The sequence below is a fragment of the Stegostoma tigrinum genome, chromosome 4 (assembly GCF_030684315.1).
Source record: "Stegostoma tigrinum isolate sSteTig4 chromosome 4, sSteTig4.hap1, whole genome shotgun sequence".
In the NCBI taxonomy this organism is placed as follows: Eukaryota; Metazoa; Chordata; class Chondrichthyes; order Orectolobiformes; family Stegostomatidae; genus Stegostoma; species Stegostoma tigrinum.
The window spans coordinates 77,687,386-77,706,878 of record NC_081357.1 but is presented as its reverse complement, the minus strand read 5'-3'; the positions used below and the strand labels follow the sequence as shown (position 1 = coordinate 77,706,878).

At 40.7% G+C, this 19,493-nt stretch overlaps 1 protein-coding gene across 4 annotated transcripts in view; it reads left to right on the top strand.

The window, feature by feature from the left end:
* si:ch73-340m8.2 (proto-oncogene tyrosine-protein kinase LCK) overlaps nucleotides 1-19,493 on the top strand; it is a 136,424-nt gene that overhangs the window by 64,454 nt on the left and 52,477 nt on the right. For 3 of the 4 annotated variants that reach the window (XM_048530684.1, XM_048530683.1, XM_059645442.1), the window contains exons 2-3: nucleotides 7,935-8,032; nucleotides 12,711-12,753. In XM_048530684.1, coding sequence (XP_048386641.1) covers nucleotides 7,940-8,032; nucleotides 12,711-12,753 — 136 coding nt within the window. In that variant the 5' untranslated portion in view covers nucleotides 7,935-7,939. The remainder of the gene's footprint in view (nucleotides 1-7,934; nucleotides 8,033-12,710; nucleotides 12,754-19,493) is intronic. The other variant, XM_048530685.1, reaches the window with a different exon arrangement.

The window sequence follows — 19,493 nt, the reverse complement described above, 5'->3', positions numbered from 1 at the left end:
GTATGCTTGCAGAAATTCAATGAAAGATGAGGAGGTATTTAATTTTTATTTTAATTGTTATAACCTCTGTAAAAAAGTACCCAGACTTGATGTACGCTGAAGGCTGAGATTTTTAGGTTAATAATTGGATTTTTACCACATTAGAGGAAAACTATTCTAGTGAAAGAAAGCAATAAGTACTTTGAGACAGCACGGTGGCTCAGTGGTTAGCACTGCAGCCTCACAGCACCAGGGACCCGGGTTCAATTCCCACCTCGGGTGACTGTCTGTGTGGAGTTTGCACATTCTCCCCGTGTCTGCGTGGGTTTCCTCCGGGTGCTCTGGTTTCCTCCCACAGTCCAAAGATGTGCAGATTAGGTGGATTGACCATGCTAAATTGCCCATAGTGTTCAGGGATTTGTGGGTTATAGGGGGATGGGTCTGGGTGGGATGCTTCAAGGGGCGGAGTGGACTTGTTGGGCCGAAGGGCCTGTTTCCACACTGTAGGGAATCTAATCTAATCTTTCTGAATGTGAAGAATTGCGATTTGAATAAGCTTGAGTAAATTATTGAATGTCAAGGACTTGGTTCAGTTGAGAAGGCTAATCATATTTTAAAATGATCCATTTCTAGAAATACAGAACTAGTGTCATCAGTTGGAGCAGGATCTGTGAATCCTCTGTGCAGACAATGCTGCTTTACATTTCCTTGGTGTTTATCAACTGAGGGACTGCTGTTTAGCTGAAACCAAAACGGCATAAAGTAAAGTCTAGAAGTGAACAGATGGTTCACTGGTTGCACAATGACTCATTTTTATATGTAACTTTTAGTGTTAAAAAGGGGAAAATCCTGTGCAGTGGGGCTAGGGCCATACACCCCATAATTCTGCATTTGGAAATGGACTGGTCAAATGGTATCCTATCTCAAAAATTAGTTTTCATCAAATAAACAAATCAATAATATAACTGCCTATCTGATGTAAAATGTTTTCTCCCATCATTCATAGCTTTAACTCTATTGATACCTACCTTGTTTGACATGATCTGCCAATCGTTTGGATGTATGGGCTACATATCTGGTATCATACGAGTACTGAAATTCATATACCGCAGTATTAATTTGTAAGGCAGGTAGCGTATCTTTTTGGTTTGACAGCAGCGATCTATTAGTGGAGAAAAGTACACTGCATGGTAACATAGTAGTTAAATGGATAACTTTACCTGCAGTAAGCTATCTATTTCATACTGCTACTATGCGGGATCAACATGGGTGATATTCTCCTTCAATAGGATGCTGCTGTCCTGATATGTGCTGAAGAATTACATGAGCGGTATATTTAGATCATCAGTTGGTCTCACTGTATAGCCTACAAGCGTGAGCTAGAAGCTATGTATAGTTGCATGCAGAGCCTTTTTTTTGTGAACAAAGGACATCTTTTCAAGTAAACAAAGCTTGAGGTGCTGTCATTTTCTGGTATATTCCTCATGGCAAATCCTTGATCAATCAGACCATTGAACTGAAATAAAACACTGATAATTGGCTGTTCCTTAGTATATTTTCTATCGTGATACCTCTGTCAAACGTCCTCCACTTGTCAATCAAACAGCACTTTTTTCTCATGCCACATAAATTGTTATTCCCTTTGAAATTTGGTATTTTTAAGATTCTGCCCTGATGAGTGCAAAATGAGAAATTTGTCCACGTGTCTTATTGCAGTACTCAAGTTCTGTACGACCAAGTGACCAGACGCAGATATGTGGCAAACAGTGAAGTGGCATTGTTGGTTATATATCGCATTCTTTAAAAAAATTCTGTATTATGGATTACTTTCATTTGGATACATGAAGTGACATTTACTATTTAATGAATATCCAATAAAGCATGTCCAGATCAATTTGGCAGGTAATGGTTGTGCTTATGGATAGGGAACTGGTTGGCAAGTCAGAAAGCAGAGAGGTGGAATAAACGGGTCCTTTTCAGAGTAGCAGGCAGTGACAAGTGGAGTGCTGCAGGATTCAGTGCTGGGACACCAGGGTGACGTAGACAGACTGGCTGAGTGGGCAATTACTGGACAAATGCAGTAAAATGTGGATAAATGTGAGGTTATTGACTTTGTTTGCAAAAACTGGAAAACAGATTATTATCTGAATGGTGGCAGATTAGGAAAAGGTGAGGTGCAATGCGACCTGGGTGTCATTACAGAGCAGATGCTGAAAGTTGGCATGCAGGTGCAGCAGTGAGTAAGGTTAATGGTATGTTGGCCTTTATAATGAGAGATTTTGAATATCAGAGTAAAGATGGCTTACTGCAGTTATACAAGACTTGGTGAGGCCGCACCTTGAGTATTGAGTAGAGTTTTGGTCCCCTAGTCTGAGGAAGGGCATTCTTGCTATTGAGGGAGTCTAGCAAAGGTTCACTATACTGAGTCCTGGGATGGCAGGACTGACTTATGAGGGAAGACTGGATCGACTCGGTTTGTACTCGCTGGAATTTAGAAGAATGAATGGGGATCTCAGGTAAACATGTAAAATCCTGACTGAACTGGACAGGCTAGATGCAGGAAGAATTTTCCTGAAGTTGGGGAAAACCAGAACTAGAGGTCATAGAATAGGAATAAGGGGTAAGTCATTCAGAACTGAGATGAGGAAGAATTTCTTCACTCAGACAGTTGTGAACCGGTGGAATTCTCTTCCACAGGAAGCTTTTGGGGCTGGTTCATTAGATATATTCAAGAGGGAACTGGATGTGGCCCTTGTAGCTAAAGGGATCAAAAGGTATGGAGAGAAAGCGGGAATGGAATACTGAGATTGTATGATCAGCCACGATCTTATTGAATGCGGGCTCAAAGGGCTGAATGGCCTACTCTGGCACCTATTTTCTACATTTATATCTCAAATCTGAAAGAACTGAGAATTCTTATGAAGCACATAGGTCATTTTTTTGATGTGGAATTGAGCTCATTTATTAATTGCAATAATCGCTGTTAAAACCAGATATGGAGGGATGAATCAGCTCCTTTCTTTTAAACACGCTTCAAGTATCGTATTTGCTAGTTCTAAAGTAAAGGAGTCAGTTGCAATGTTTTCTTCAGTGAAATAAAGAGAAATTTTATTGCTTGTTGACCCTGAGATAATAATACAACACCATATATCAAACATGCACACAAACACTGGTATGAAGTTTAAAAAGAGTGTTAACACTCTGACAGCTGAGTGTCAGTGTTAACCTGAGATTACGGTTATTTAAATGATGACATATTCCTTGCCATAGCAAAATTTGTAGACGGTTTTGACCTCTCATTTAATAGATGTTTCTCTAATTGGTTTTTACTAGGCATAGACGTCCAAGAGGCTGTGAGATAAACAGAGACAAAAAGAACAAACCTTTCACTTATGCTGTTTTAAATCCATTATCCTTTTTTCTCTGCTGTGCCAAAAAACAGCTTCCAAAATACCTTTCCTTTGTGTATTTCTGTATCTGGCTTCATTATTTCTTCCAATTGGATAAACTGCAAGCCAGATTTACATTACATTATGTGAACATTCAAGAAAAATCTGAATCAAACAGAAGATACAAGGCTGAGTGATTGCTTTTAGTCAATTTGATGAAATGTTAGTTTCAATTTAGACTGATTCCTATATATTCAGGGTTCTAGGTGTTGCATATCCTGTGGTCACGTGATCATTGCAGCTATTTTAAGTCAGCGTTTCTCACTTTTTAAAATCACCTTAGCCCATGAGAGGTCCCATGTGTTAAAATCAGATGATGAAAGTGAAAAATTGCAGTTCATTTTTATCACTATTGTGATATAAATTTAATATGAGAATACGACAGCTAAATATGTTTCTATAAAACAGTAATAAATGACTTTATACTTAGCATACTTACTAGAGATGAAGGTTTTTGGCAATGTCTTTGGCAGATGATACCAAGATTAGTCGTATAGCAAACAGTGAAGAAGGTTATTTAAGATTGTAAAGAGATATTGATCAGTTGAGTTAATGGGCTGTGCTGTGGCAAATGGAGTTTAACTGGATAAATATGAGGTTTACACTTTGGTAATGTAAACAAGGACAGGTCTTAAACAATTAATGGTGGATCCCTGGGTAATGTTGTAGAGCAAAGAGACCTAGGGGTCCAAGTACATAATTCTCTGAAATTTGCATCACGGGTAGACAGGGTGGTTAAGAGAAGGCATTTCGCATGTTTGCCCTCATAGCACAGATCTTTCAGTACAGGAGTTGGGATGTTATGTTGAAATTGTACAGGACATTGTTGAGGCCTCTTCTGGAGTACTGTGTGCAGTTTTGGTTACCCTGTTATTGGAAGGATATTATTAAACTGGAGAGGGTTCAGAAAAGATTTACCAAGATGTTGCTAGAAGTGAGGGTTTGAGTTTGAAAGGCTGGGACATTTTTCATTCGACTGTGGAGGCAAAGATGTGACCTTGTAGAGCTATATAAAATCACGAGGGGCATTGATAAGGTGAATGACAAGGGTCTTTTCCCTAGAGTGGGGATTTCAAAACTACAGCGCGTATTTTTAGGGTGAGAGGAGAAAGATTTAGAAAGGACATGAGGGTCAACTTTTTTCTGCAGAGGGTGATTCATGTATGGAATAAACTGCCAGAGAAAGTGATGAATGCAGGTATAGTTACAACATTTAAAAGTCGTTTGGATAAGTTCATGAATAGGAGAGGTCTGGAGAGATATGGGGCAAGTGCAGGCAGGTTGGACTAGTTTAGTTTAGGAATATAGTCAGCATGGACTAGTTGGACCGTAGGGTCTGTTTCCACATTGTATGACTTTATGACTCTTCCATTAGAAACTAATAGATTGAATTGCAATAAACCTTTGAGATCTGTAGTGGAAATTTTAAACCATCTGTTTTAAAGTAGGTGTAACCACGCTGACTGATATTCTTGAAGTCGCTTACCTGCTCGTATAGTCAGCTGTTTGGTATTCAAGAAATCCAGATAGCTTTAGTAATGCTGTTCTACTCATCACCCAAAGAATGGTAAGAATATGGAACATGCTACAAGAAGTAGCTGATACAACCAACATTGATGCTTTTGAAGGAAATTTAGAGAAACATATGAAGGATAAAGAAATGGAAGAATGTAGGTGGCATGGTGGCTCAGTGGTTAGCACTGCTGCCTCACTGCACCAGGGGCGTGGGTTCGATTCCAGTCCCGGGCGACTGTCTGTGTGGAGTTTGCACATTCTCCATAGTGTGTGTGGGTTTCCTTTGAGTGCTCTGGTTTCCTCCCACAGTCCAAAGATGTGCATACTATGTGGATTGGCCATGCTAAATTGCCCATAGTGTCCAGGGATGTGTGGACTAGGTGGGTTATAGGGGGATGTGTCTGGGTGGGATACTGTGAAGGTCAGTGTGGACATGTTGGGCCGAAGAGCCTTTTTCCACACTGTAGGGAGTCGAAGAAACTAAGTTTCAATGTGTTATTGGAGCTAGATGTAAACGGATGGAAGAAGACTTGTGAGGATCATTATACAAGCACAGACTACGTTCATTTTATAGAATCAATATACGTTATTTCACTACAGCTGTTCTCAGGGATATGTCAAAACTTGCCATCATGACAAGCTGCCTGGCTTTGTGACTGCACTAAGCTGCAAAGTAATGTCCCAAATGGAAAGAAATTCAGGAAATCTACATCAACTGTTTAAAATACAAAGGATAATGTATCTGCATTTCATGCTAAAGAAATGATCAATTAACATAAGGTTTCTACAAGCACTTGTCAGAATGTCCGTGGGCGGAATCTTTCCAGGGCCAGGTGTCGTCGATTTCTGATCTCTAAGTCATGGAAACTGGAAACTCTAGTTCACTATTTCCTCCTTTGGACCTCCATCTTGGGCTTCTGGCACTAGTGCCTCTGGATATGTTTGGGCAGCAGCCGCATGAACATCATATACACCAACTTTGGCATCCAACACGTCCCACACTCTTCGCAGACATCTTAGCACATCTCTAATCTACTTACAGTATGCATCTGCACTTTAATGCTACACTTTCGAGTGCACTAGCTTCTCTCATTGTAATGCTGTTGCAAGAACTCTTTGGACACAGGGACAGGCACCCAGCTCACGGACTGGATCAGACTGCAACTTGCTTGCTTTCTAAATGCTCACATGTTTAGCATACACCAAGACACTCATAGCACCCCTGCCATTTATTTTGTGCTTTGCCCCTCAGCCAAAGCTTTAAGGCTGACAGTACTGCTGCATCTTGCATTTTAGTGCAGACATAAAGCCAGATGTCTTGTCACCTTGATCAGCAGTCCTCAGGCAAGAGTGGGGTTGGCAGTGGGGTGGGGTAGAGTGGGACATCCTTCTCTACAGAAGTGTGCTATTTCAGTCTGATACGTGCACCATATGTCAGCAGCAAATCCACCGTATGTGTTACAGCCAATTGGCCATGCCCTCAATCAAGTGTGGGGAGACACCATTTAAGCAGGGTATTCTGGAACAGCAGCTCAAGGAGCTTTGTTATGGTCAGACAACTGGTTGGGGTGGTGACAGTCAGGGTGTCCATACCTCTTGTTCAGTTCAGGACATTTGGGTCACGGTCAGCCGTCTGACTCCAACGCAGCCAGGCTGAGAAATCACGGAAACACATTCAGGGAGCTTCACAGACATTAGTCGGGTCATGTCTTCACATCTTCAAGGTGGAGATTAATAAATTCTTGATCTCACAAGGAATCAAGGGCTACGGGGAGAGTGCAGGGAAGTGGAGTTGAAATGCCCATCAGCCATGATTAAATGGCGGAGTGGACTCGATGGGCCAGATAGCCTTACTTCCATTCCTGTGTGTTGTGGTCGTATGGTCATTCAGCATTCAAGGATGTCTGGTTAAATTACTCAGTAGATTGGTCACAGTCAGTCTGAGAGTGTCTATTAACTAAAACTCAATTTGGCTTAAGAAGTGGAAGGGTAGATGGGGATCTAATCATGAGAACTGGAGGCAGGTTCCTGGGATGCAGAGAGAATTACTATATTAAAATGGGGGAGGGTGGCATCTCAATAAGTAATGGGGGTAACAATACAGCATGGGAGAGAAAAGGATCATAAAAATAAGGAGTCATTGATGGTAGCAGCTTCCTGGTTTCCATGGTGCACTACCACATCTAGCATGTTTACATGAAATGATTGGAACTGGAATGTGTAAAGTGGGCAAGTGCAGAAGCAGACATATAGTGGGGGTGGGAATTTGGGAATTGCAAAGCTTTTGGGGTTGAAAGGGAGGACTACCAGGGAAGTGATGTTTATGTTTGGAGAGTAACCAACACAAAGAGGCGGATCCTGAAACACGACCACAGTATGTTGGAGAAACACAATAGTTTTGGCAGCATCTGTAGAAGAAAAAGAGTTAATGTTTAGATCCGGTGACCCTTCATCAGAACTGCAGGAGACTAAAGAGATTTTGTCCATTTACAGTGACAGTCATTTAATTGAGTTGATACTCAAGAAATATCAATTCAGTCTTAACTTAGTTCTGCTCTAATTTTCCATTCTTCTGGGGCAGGTTCCGATTGTGATGGTTTAAGTTCTTGTAAGAATAGCCCCCTAATAGTGATCACCTGTGAATCTAAATGATGGATACTGGTAGACTGAGTGACAATTGTAGGTGTGGGTTGGAACATGGGGGCTTCACAGCCTATCTACATCTTGTCCACAATGGTAAATATTTCTATTTTCCTAAAGGTCCCTGCTACAGGTTTGAATTTCAGATGATGGAAAATCAGTCTCATCTCTCATGGTGTAAATGATTGAATTGCTTTGGTTAAGATTAATAGCTGTAATTTGGGTGAAGGTGGATGGATGTTAATTGCTGTGAAATTTTAACTCATTGAAAAACATGTTTTCTGGAAGAAGGGAGGACTTTGGGCTTCACAGAATTGAGATCAAGTTGATGTTCTGTTTCTTCTGTTTCAGAAAGAATGGGCTGTGCCACCAGCAGTACACAGGGAAGGCACAGCTTTACCCACGAGGACCGAACTAATCAGCTGCCCCGTGAAACTATACTTCAGCAAGTGAGTAGAACTAGAATGTGCTCCACTTTTACTCAGATTTTTAAAGAAAAGTGCAGAAGAGTTTGTATAATTGCAGAAGAGTACTGAAAATGCACAATGGATCAGTTAACACCTAGGAAAGGAAGATAGACCAGTTATAGTGTCTTCTTTTAATCACTTATGGGGTGCTGGCATCACTGGCTGGACGAGCATTTATTGTCCAACCCTAATTGCCCTTGAGATGTTAGTGGTGAGCCACCTTCTTGAAGCAGTGCAATACATTGATGTGGCTTGATTCAAAATGCTGTTAGAGAGGGAATTCCAGCATTTTGACCCAGTGACAATGAAGCAATGGCAATATATTTCCAAGTCATGATGGTGAGTGGCTTGGAGGGGAACTTGCATCTGGTGGTGTTACCATGTTTTGGCTGCCCCTCTCCGTCTAGATGTAAGTGGTTATGGATTTGAAAATTGCTGTCTAAGGATTTTGGTGAATTTCTGCAGTGCGTCTTGTAGATGGTACACACTGCTGCTACTGAACTTTGGTGGATGTTTGTAGATGTGGTGCCAATCAAGCAGGCTGCTTTACCCTGGATGGTGTCACGTTTCTTGACTATCATGGGAGCTGAATTCATCCAGGCAACTGGGGAGTATGCTATTCTGGTGTGTTGAAGAATCGTCTGTCCTAAAAATTAATCTATCATTCCTCTAAGAACAATGCTTTGTGTTCCTGCATTTTCAGCTTTTTTTCCGCATTTTGATACTGTCTGTTGTTTTGTATTCATGTCATGTTGTTTTCTATTTTCCGTCATTACTACTTCAAATTAGCAATGCATCAGCATGAGTAGTGTGTTGATATTCTGTTAGTATTGATAGCTGCCTGTGTTGTTTCAGAAATAGCATTCTTGCTTTCAGTTAGAGAATTGCAGATGCTAAACCTTACTTTGTCCTTCTGTACTCCATCCATTACAGTCCTGAGAAAACACTACATTATAACAAACAAATAGCTTGTTGACTGTGGGTGTGTGCCAAATAGCCCACGTTGCCCTAGCAAAAAAAAGTACAGGGAGTTCTTTAGATGTTCTCATCAATGGAGAACTGCTAAGCTGAAACCTAATGAATTGATCAACATTTATTCCTCAATCAACATCTCACACAATAAATTAACTAGACATTGATCTTATTCTTGTTTATTTGATGTTATGGCTCATGAGCCTGACTACAATACAAAAGTATACTTCAAAAGTGCTGCAGTGGTTGTGAACAATATCTTGAGGATGTGAGAAGTACTACAGTGTATATAAATGCAATTTATTTCGTTTTATTTACCACCAACTATTACATTGAAGGGGAGTGGACAGTAGTGTCCCCAACTATCAATGCCAGGATGCATCTTTTGTTTGATATATGAAAATTATGTGAATATTGGGAGATAGTGTAAAACTTCAAAATTTACCAAAAATTCCAAACGTGGAGTGTGGCAAATAGTGAAGATGGTAACATTCATAAGAGTCATACAGCACGGAAACAGACCCTTCAGTCCAATCCGTCCATGCTGAACATAATCTCAACCTATACTAGTCCCATCTGCCTGCTCCTAGCCCATATTCCTCCAAATCTTTTCTATCCATGTACTTATCCAAATGTCTTTTAAACATTATAAACGTACCCACATCCATCACTTCCTCAAGAAGTTTATCCTGCATGTGAACATCCCCCTGTGTAAAAACTTTGCCCTTCATGTCTTTTTTAAATCTTCTTCCTCTCACCTTAAAAATGTGTCCCCTAATCTTGAAATCCCCCATCCTAGGGAAAAAACAACTATCATTAACTCTATCTTTACCCCTCGTTATTTTATAAACTTCTGTCAATTCACCTCTCAACTTCCTATGCTCTAATGAAAAACCTCCCAGGCTATTCAGCCTTTCTTTATAACTCAAACCTTCCAAACCCAGCAACATTTAGGTAAACCTCCTCTGAATCCTCTCCATTTTAATAGTATGCTTCCTACAACTGGGCAACCAATACTGGACATAGTATTCCAGAAGAGGCATCATTAATGTCTTGTGCAACCTCAACATGACTTCCCAACTCAAAGGACTGGGCAATGGAGGCAAGTTCGCCAAACCCCTTTTTTACCACCTTGCCTATATATGATGCGAACTTCAAAGAATTATGTAACTGCACCCCTAGGTCCCTCTGTTCTACAATACTACCCAGGCCTTCCCATTAATGGTATAAGTCCTACTCTCATTGTTGTATCAAAATGCAATACCTTGCTTTTATCCAGATTGAACTCCACGTGCTCTAGGATTGAAACACTTTGTACCTCCTCATGTTGTATGAATAAAGACTGAGACTTTTTTTTGTATTCAGCTATAGGACATGGCCAGCACTTACTATCCATCCTGAATTGTTAAGAGCCAGCCACATTACTGTGGGTCAATAGTCACATGTAGGCAGGGCCACACAAGGATGGCAGATTTCCTTCCCTAAATGACATGAGTGGAACAAAATATATATTTGTAACATTTGACAGTGTTACATGGTTGTCATAAGACTATCTGCTTATTGCATGTTTTTATTGTAGTTCAGATTTCACCATTTGCTAAGGTAGGAATGAAAATCATGTTCTAGGATATTAGTCTGAAGTTGTTGGTCCCTAGTGTAGGGATATTACCATATCTTCAATGATTTGACAAAAAATATTGCAGAAATAATTTAACATCACCATTGAAAGAGTTCTCACTCCTGTTTCCGTAATACATGTTTAGCCGAGAGCTCAAGGTCATAAGTAGATCATCTTAGTTGGAGTTTTTGATTTGATAGACAGATTAACTAAACAACTGTTGATTTTGTTTGAGGAACATCTTTAGGCCATTAGAATTCTTTATTCTGCAATTTACCTGTAAGAAATTTATTTTAGGCCTTCTAAAACTTTGCATCATCTTATAAAAACATATGAGAGGAAATACAATTTTCCTGTGGCCCTCTGTTATACCTCATTAGTTTTCGCTAAAACTCCATATACCTCATTAGTGTTGGATATGAAGCTATTCCCAGAACCACCACAAAAGTTAAAGAATATATAAAGAAGGCGGAATTCCCCAAGTTACCTGACTGTCAGACCAAGGTTGACAGAGAGCAGGGCTAGGTTTCTGTACTTAATAAGAATTATTATTTTTATAAGTCAATATACTCTAGCAACAATTAAACAATTATGAACTGATGACATATAACTCTGCCAGTTTAAGCTCTAACCCCACCCCCCATACACGTCCTCTTATATTTTAATACTCGCAGACACACTGAGAACAGGAAGAAAATTAAATGTTACGGCAGAAGGAAAGCTGCTGAAGGAAAAGTAAATTGTTTTTCTTTATACCTCAAGTAGTTTTCACTGCAGAGAACAAGTAAAGCTCCTGAGCTGGTGGAAATCCTGTTCATAGCCTCTGTCTGTTCAGATACCTGAGAAAAACAATCATATATTTGTTGGAAGGTGGAAGGCCTTTGTCAAGAATAACTGACCACAATCCACAAACCAATCAGCTACTTGTTGCTGGTTGGGTTTCTGTTTGTGCGCATCCATGGCTGTAGCTAATCTGTGACTTCTCATGCTGCTTGAACCAGCAGCTCTGCACTCAGTGCAGATTGCTTCTTTTCAAAAACACATGGTCATCATTCAGCAATCCTTAGTTATGAAAGTTGTTTTTGCATTTCAGTCCACAATCAAAAATACAGAAAAATAAAAAGATACAGACTTTACATCTCACAATGGGGACTCCGCCTTCAGACATAATGCGTGCATGTTTGCACCTCAGGGCTTCCCAATCTACACAAAGGCTATGCAGAAATGAACTTGGGAAAACAGACGAAACTTGGCTTTTCCTCCATTTGGAGTGAAAGAAAGCAGCCCTATGACCATTTGGTTTGACCCAATAAAATTATTTGATTAGCATAAAGTGGGAGTCCTCTTTCATTCTACATTACAAATGTAAACCTCATGAAATACCTCTTTTGGATAATATTTATATAAAAGAAAAAGTACTTTACTGATATTTCAACCTTTATTAGGTGAACTGCACAAACCCTCAACAAGTAATGGCCTTAATGGGAATTTTGGCTTTGAGTCAGAAGGCTGTAGGTTCAAGATGCACTGTGTCATTTCAACACATAACACCGGCACAAGCTGCTTTCTCTGGTAATATATCCCATGGTATTATTTTGGAAAGAGCATGGGAATTTTCTCCAGTGCCTTGCCCAATACCTATTTCTCAACCAACATATTTAAACAGGTTATCTACTCATTATATCAGTGCTATGTATGGGATGTTTTTGCAGATAAATTGGCTGCTACATTTCCTACATTAGAACAGTATGTTCATTACTAAAATGGTTCATTGGCTGTGAGGTACTTTAGGATGTTCTGACGTTGTGAAAGGTGTTATACAAATCCAAGTTCTTCTTCTTTCTTTCTTAGTACTAGATTAGCTTTTGCCTGTCAATGTTTTATCATTAAATATAAGGGTGCAACTATGATAACAGCCTCTTGATTATTTTGCATTGCCATTTTGTATGTGAAATATCAATTGTGGTATTTCAGTTACTCAAATGGAGTTTCTGGCTTATTTTCCCTTCTTTTAATATAAAATTATTTTACTGAGGACCTCTCCCATTAAACTAATTGCTTATCTTACAGGTGCAGTTTGATAATCAGATTTCATCATTCGAATTCTCTCAGGGTAAGATTGTTTTCACTTTCTTTGTGTACTGGATGCAGTGGATGAGGTTACTGTCAAAGATAATGTTGGCAATGGGGGAATCCCATCCACTATCTGGAGAACTGGTGGGAATCCCACATTGCTTTTCTCAGGAAGACATAATGCAATTACAAGGTAAGCATTCATTTAGAGTCACAGAATCATAGAATCATATAGCATGGAAACAGACCCAGAGTCCTCCTTGATCATGGTTTCTAAACTGAACCAGTCTCATTTGCCTTCATTTCGCCCATATCCCTCTAAACATGTCCTATCCATGTACCTGTTCAAGTGACTTTTAAATTTTGTAATTATGCTCACCTCTACCTCTTCCTTAGGCATCCTGTTCCATATGCACACCACCATCTGTGTGAAAATTTGCCCCTCAGGTCCCTTTTAAATCTTTCCCCTCACAACTTAAACCTGTATCTTGTAGTTTTGGACTCCCCTACCCTGAGGAAAAGACCTGGGCTATTCACCTTCCCTATGCTCCTCATGATTTTAGAAACTTTTATAAGGCCACCCCTCAGTCTCCTATGCTCCAGGGAAAAAATGTCCTAGCCTATCCAGCCTTTCAGTTGTTTCAGCAGCAGGAGTCCGGGAGGAAGTGCAAGGACAGCCTGGGAAGGTACGCTTCCACCCAATAAATTTGGGAGTTAACTAATACCCGAGACACTACTCGTGTAGTGCCTCCCACCCTTCCACCTCCTCTAACCTAATAATAACAACTAAGTTTAGTGAGCAGGTAAGCTATTTGCAATTTTATTTCTTCATCTCTTTGTTATCTTTTGGGGTAGTCACCCAGACGCCAAATCCTCTGGGAGTGGGTTGGAAAGCAAAGCTGGAGTCTGTTTGAGTATATAATGAAGTAAACTTACTGGTGCAGCAAACACTGCGAAACTAAAAACAAAATTTTAAATAATTAACTATGTAGAGACTGCAGGCCAGATGATGTGTTGTAGCTGTATGATGTGGAAGCTAGTTGGTCCCATTGAGAACGGCAGTGATCACATCTACAGCAAGTGTAGACTGCTTGAGGAGCTCTGGCTCAAAATTGATGAGCTGGAATCCAAACTCCAAACACTGCGGCACATCCGAGAGGGGGAGAAATACCTGGATATTGTGTTCCAGGAGGCAGTCACACCGAGTAGATCAAATAATGTTAATTCGATCGGTGGGCAGGGACCGCAGTGTGTGACTGCGAGTGTGGCGGGTAGAGGGACCCTGCAAACAGGAACACAGGATCCGCAGCCCTTGACATTGTCCCACAGGTATGGGGCACTTGCTCCCTGCATGGATGAGGAACAGGGCTGCAGGGTGAATGAGTCAACTGACCGTGGCATCATGGCCCAGGAGACCATTCAAGAAGGGGGAGCAAAAAGACAGATTGTAGTTGTAGGGGATTCCATCATCAGGGGGATGGACAGTATCCTCTGTGAGCAGTGTAGAGAAACCCACATGGGTGTGTTGCCTGCCGGTGCCAGGATGCGAGACATCTCTGACCGGCTTGAGAGGATACTAGAGAGGGAGGGGGAGGATCCAGTTGTTGTGGTCCACGTAGGTACCAACAACATAGGCAGGGCTAGGAAAAAAGACTTGTTTCGGTATTATGCAAAGCTAGCAACAAAATTTAAAAACAGGTCTTCAAGGGTCATAATCTCTGGATTGCTGCCCAAGCCACTTGCAAATTGGCATAGGGAGGCAAGGATCAGGGAAGTAAACACGTGGCTAAAAGAGTGGTGTGGCAAGGAGGGTTCCCTTTTCATGGGGCACTGGCATCAGCTCTGGGACAGGAGGGATCTATACTGCTGGGATGGACTCCACCTGAACAGGGCTGTGTCCAGTGTTCTGGCGAAAAAGTAGGCTGGTTAATAGGATTTTAAACTAATAAGTAGGGGGTAAGGGAGAAGTGAGCATAGAGGGAGAATAATTATTAATGTAAGGCAAAGCAGCAGGTTAGCAGGTGACGAGGAAGCTTAAAGTCCATGGAAAACCAGGAAAAAAGTTGAAGGGAAGGAGAACTCAAGAGCTGTTAGTAGTGGAGGTAATAGGACCCAAAAGAAGGTGCAAAAACTGGCATAACGCCACTTTATCTGAATGCTCCGAGCATTGGAAACAATGAGTGGATGAGTTGGCGGTGAAAATCATGGCAAATGGGTGTGATTTAGTGGCCATTACAGAGACATGGTTACAGGATGGTCATGACTGGGAGTTAAATATCCAGTGGCATCAAACTGCTCGGAAGGACAGATAGGAACGTAAGGGAGGTGGTGTTGCTCTGATTTTTAAGGATGATATTAGGGCAGTGGTGAGAGATGATTATAGGTACTACTGAACAAAACGTTGAATCCATTTGGGTGGAAATTGGGAATAGCAGGGAGAAGAAGTCACTGATAGGTGTGGTCTATGAGCCACCAAGTAACGACATCGTGGGGGTGGGGGGTGCGAGCAATAAACATAGAAATAGCTAATGCATGTAAAAATGGCACAGCAATTATCATGTGGAATTTTAATCTACATATCAATTGGTCAAACCAGGTCGGTCATGGCAGCCTTGAGGAGGGATTCATAGAATGCATCATGATAATTTCCTTGAACAATATGTAATGGAACCTACAAGGGAATAAGCTATCCTAGGTCTCGTCCTGTGTAATGAGACAGGAATAAGTAATGATCTGATAGTTAGGGATCCTCTCGGAAGGAGCAATCACAGAACGGTCGAATTTAACATACAGATGGAATGTAAGAAGGTTAAATCCAGTACCTATGTCCTCTGCTTAAACAAAGGAAACTATGAAGGAATGAGGAAGGAGTTAGCTAAGGTAGAATGGGAGCAAAAACTTGATGGTGGGTCAATTGAGGAACTGTGGAGGACTTTCAAAACAATTTTTCACAGTGCTCAGCAGAAGTATATTCCAGTGATAAGGAAGAACTGTAGGAAGAGAGAGAGCCAGCCATGGATATCTAAGGGAATAATGGAAAGTATCAGATTGAAAAAAAAATCACATGCAAAGAGCAGTGGGAAACTAATAGACTGAGAAATCTTTAAATGCCACAACAAAAGTTATAAAGAAAAGTAAGATAAATTATGAGAATAAACTAGCTCAGAATATAAAAACAGGCTGCAAAAGTTCCTACAAATATGTAAATCATAAAAGATTAGTGAAGGTAAACATTGGTCCTTTAGAGGATGAGAAGGCCAATTTAATGACAGGGAATAAGGATATAGCCGAGACATTAAACAATTATTTTGCATCGATCTTCACAGTGGAAGACACAAATAACATGCCGAAAACTAATGACAAGAAGGCTATAGCAGGTGAGGACCTAGAAACTATCATCACTAAGGATGCTGTGCTGGGCAAGCTAATGGGGCTAAAGGTAGACAAGTCTCCTGGCCCTGATGAAATGCATCCCAGGGTACTAAAAGAGGTAATGAGGGAGATAGCAAATGCACTAGTAATTATTTACCAAAATTCGCTGGACTCTGGGGTGGTTCCCGCAGATTGGAAAACAGCCAATGTGATGCCACTGTTTAAAAAAAGGAAGTAGACAAAAAGCAGGTAACGATAGGCCAGTTAGTTTAACTTCGGTAGTGAAGAAAATGCTTGAGTCTATCTTTAAGGAAGAAATAGCAAGAAATCTGGATAGAAATTATCCCGTTGGGAACACCCCGCATGGGTCCATGCAGGGTAGGTCATGTTTAACTAATTTGGCGGAATTCTTTGAGGACATTACTTGCATGGTGGACAATGAGTAACCTGTGGATGTGATGTGTCTGGATTTACAGAAGGCATTTGACAAGGTGCCACACCAAAGGCTGCTACATAAGATAAAGTTGCACGGTATTACAAGTGGTGTATTGGCATGGATAGAGGATTAGTTAACCAGTAGAAGGCAAAGAATAGGTGTAAATGAGTGTTTTTCTGGTTGGCAGTCAGTGGCTAGTGGTGTGTCTCAGGGATCAGTGTTGGGACTGCAATTGTTTATAATTCACATAGATGACTTGGAGTTGGGGACTAGGTGTGGTGTGTCAAAATTTGCAGATGACACTAAGGGGAGTGGTAGAGCAAAGTGTGCAGAAGACACCGAAAGTATGCAGGGGATATAGATAGTCTAAGTGAGTGGGCAAAGGTCTGGCAGATAGAGTACAACATTGATAAGTGTGAGGTCATCCATTTTTGTAGGAATATCAGCAAAATGGACTATGTTTTAAATGGTAAAGAAATTGCAACACTCTGCTGTGCAAACGGACTTTGTCCTTGTGCATGAATCGCTGAATGTGGGTTTGCAGGTGCAGTAGTTGATTAAAAAGGCAAATGGAATTTTGTCTGCCATTGCTAAGGGGATGGAGTTTAAAAACAGGGAGGCAATGCTGCAGCTGTATAGGATCCTGGTGAGGCTGCACCTGGAGTACTGTGTGCAGTTTGGTCTCCTTACTTGAGAAGAGATATACTAGCACTGGAGGGGGTGCATAGGAGATTCACTCGGTTGGTTCCAGAGTTGAGATGGTTGGATTATGAGGAGAGACTGAGTAGACTGGAATTATACTCATTGGAATTCAGAAGAATGAGGGGAGATCTTATAGAAACATATAAGATTAAGAAGGGAATAGATAAGTTGGAGACAGGGAGGTTGTTTTCGCAAGCAGGTGAAACTAGGACTACGTGGCATCGCCTCAAAATAAAGGGAAGCAGATGTAGGCCTGAGGTCAGGAGAAACTTCTTCTGTGAAGTGAGTCTGTGGAATTCCCTGCCCCGAGAAGTGGTTGAAGCTACCTCACTGAATCTTTTTAAAACGATACCAGATAAATTTTTGAAAGATAAAGGAATTAAGGGTTATGGTGCGTGGGCAGGTAAGTGGAGCAGCCATGATCTTATTAAATGGTGTGACTGGTATGAGGGACCAGATGGCCTATTCCTGTTCCTAGTTCCTTTATCTTATGAATCAAACCCTCTAGTCTTGGTAACATCCTGGTAAACCTCTTTTGCTCTCTTAACAATTTAATAATATCCTTCCCATAGCAGGGCCATCAGAATTGTATGCAGTACTCCAAATGTGACCTTACCAATGTCTTGTACAGCCATAGTATGATGTCTGAACTCTTGTTGTCAATGCTCTGACCAGTTAAGGCAAGTGTGCCAAACGTTGTCTTCATCCCCCTGTCTACCAATGACACCACTTTAAGGGACTATGTATCTGCGCCCCTAGGTCTCTGTTTGACAACTCTACCTACAGCCCTACCATTAACAGTGTAAGCCCTGCCATGGTTTGTCTTACCAAAACATTGCATTGGTTAGGGAATCTACACCATGAATTCAATAGTTCCAATTTTGCTGGATTGCTTTCGATGATGTTGAAAAATTACTGTTTTACTTTAAGGCTTAATTTCATGGTTCTGTCTCATAGACAACATTAAATGTTCTTTATCGGTAAGCCAATAATTTCCTGTGATTGAACTAGCCCAGTTTTATTTGTATTAAGATAATGTTGTTTGTGATAGCAGGACAGTGTGAAGACATTATGAATTATCAGTAAATTCCTTAAATTAATCCTGATGTCATGGTCAGTTGCCACTGCCAGTCCAGAGCAAAGAAAGCAAGTTGAAATGAATACCCTTTGTATCATTAAGTAATGCTACAATAGTCATTAAACCATTTTCTAGGAAACACTCCAAACAAGCTTATTGCTTATAAGTAAATGCTTTCAGGGTTCTTTGATATATTTATTCAATTCAGTACCCCAAATTGTATTGATTCCCAGGTTTTTAATTGCAGGGAATACTGCTGTTCAGTGACTTATATGTAAGCAACATTAACATTGGTTATATGCCTTGGTTAACTTACATTTACAATTCTGCAGATTTTTAAAAAATCATCCTGTTTAGACATGTTCTAACATAATTCTGGAGCAGGTGGGCCATGAACCCAGATCTTCACAAGAGCTGTCTTGCAATCTTGGGTGATTCAAAAAAAGGGGCAAGTGTAGTCTGAGCACTGTTAGGCCTCCATCATTCTCTCTCACTTTCACATTTATTTTTCTTCTCCTTTTGTTTGCCTGAAATAATTTTTGTACAAGTAGCAACGTGCATTTAAATGGTTATGGTGTACTTGGTACATGCTATTATAAGTGCAGAGATATGCATTGTGTGGGATCTGCACCCCGATTCCATTAATTTCCATGGGGTCAGGACAAGGTCCTTGCTCTCTATATCAATGATAGCTGACCATTGGGGTTGTAGATAAGGTGTTTACTGCTAGTGAAGCCAACAAAAACAGAAATTCCTGGAAAAGCTCAGCAGGCCTGGCAGCATCTGTGGAGAGAAATCAGAATTAATGTTTATGGTCCAGTGACACTTCCTCAGAACTGGACCTAAAATGTTAACTCTTATTTCTCTTCACAGATGCTGCCAGACCTGCTGAGCTTTTCCAGAAATTTCTGTTTTTGTTCCTGATTTCCAGCATCAAAAACTTCTGGTTTTTGTTAGTGAAGCCAATCTGTCCAAAGGTTAGCGTGGAAATGATGGGGTGCTGAAAACTGCTCCTGGTGGCTTACTTTGTATGTGAAGTAGAAGTAACATCTTCAAACTGATTTCAAGGACCTCTTTAGATGCCTTCTAACCAGGAGAACTTCACCAAGGCTCTTGAGACAACACTTACAACCATACCTTCTAGAAGAACAAGAACAACAAATACATAACATCTTGATGAGCAAGTTCCCCT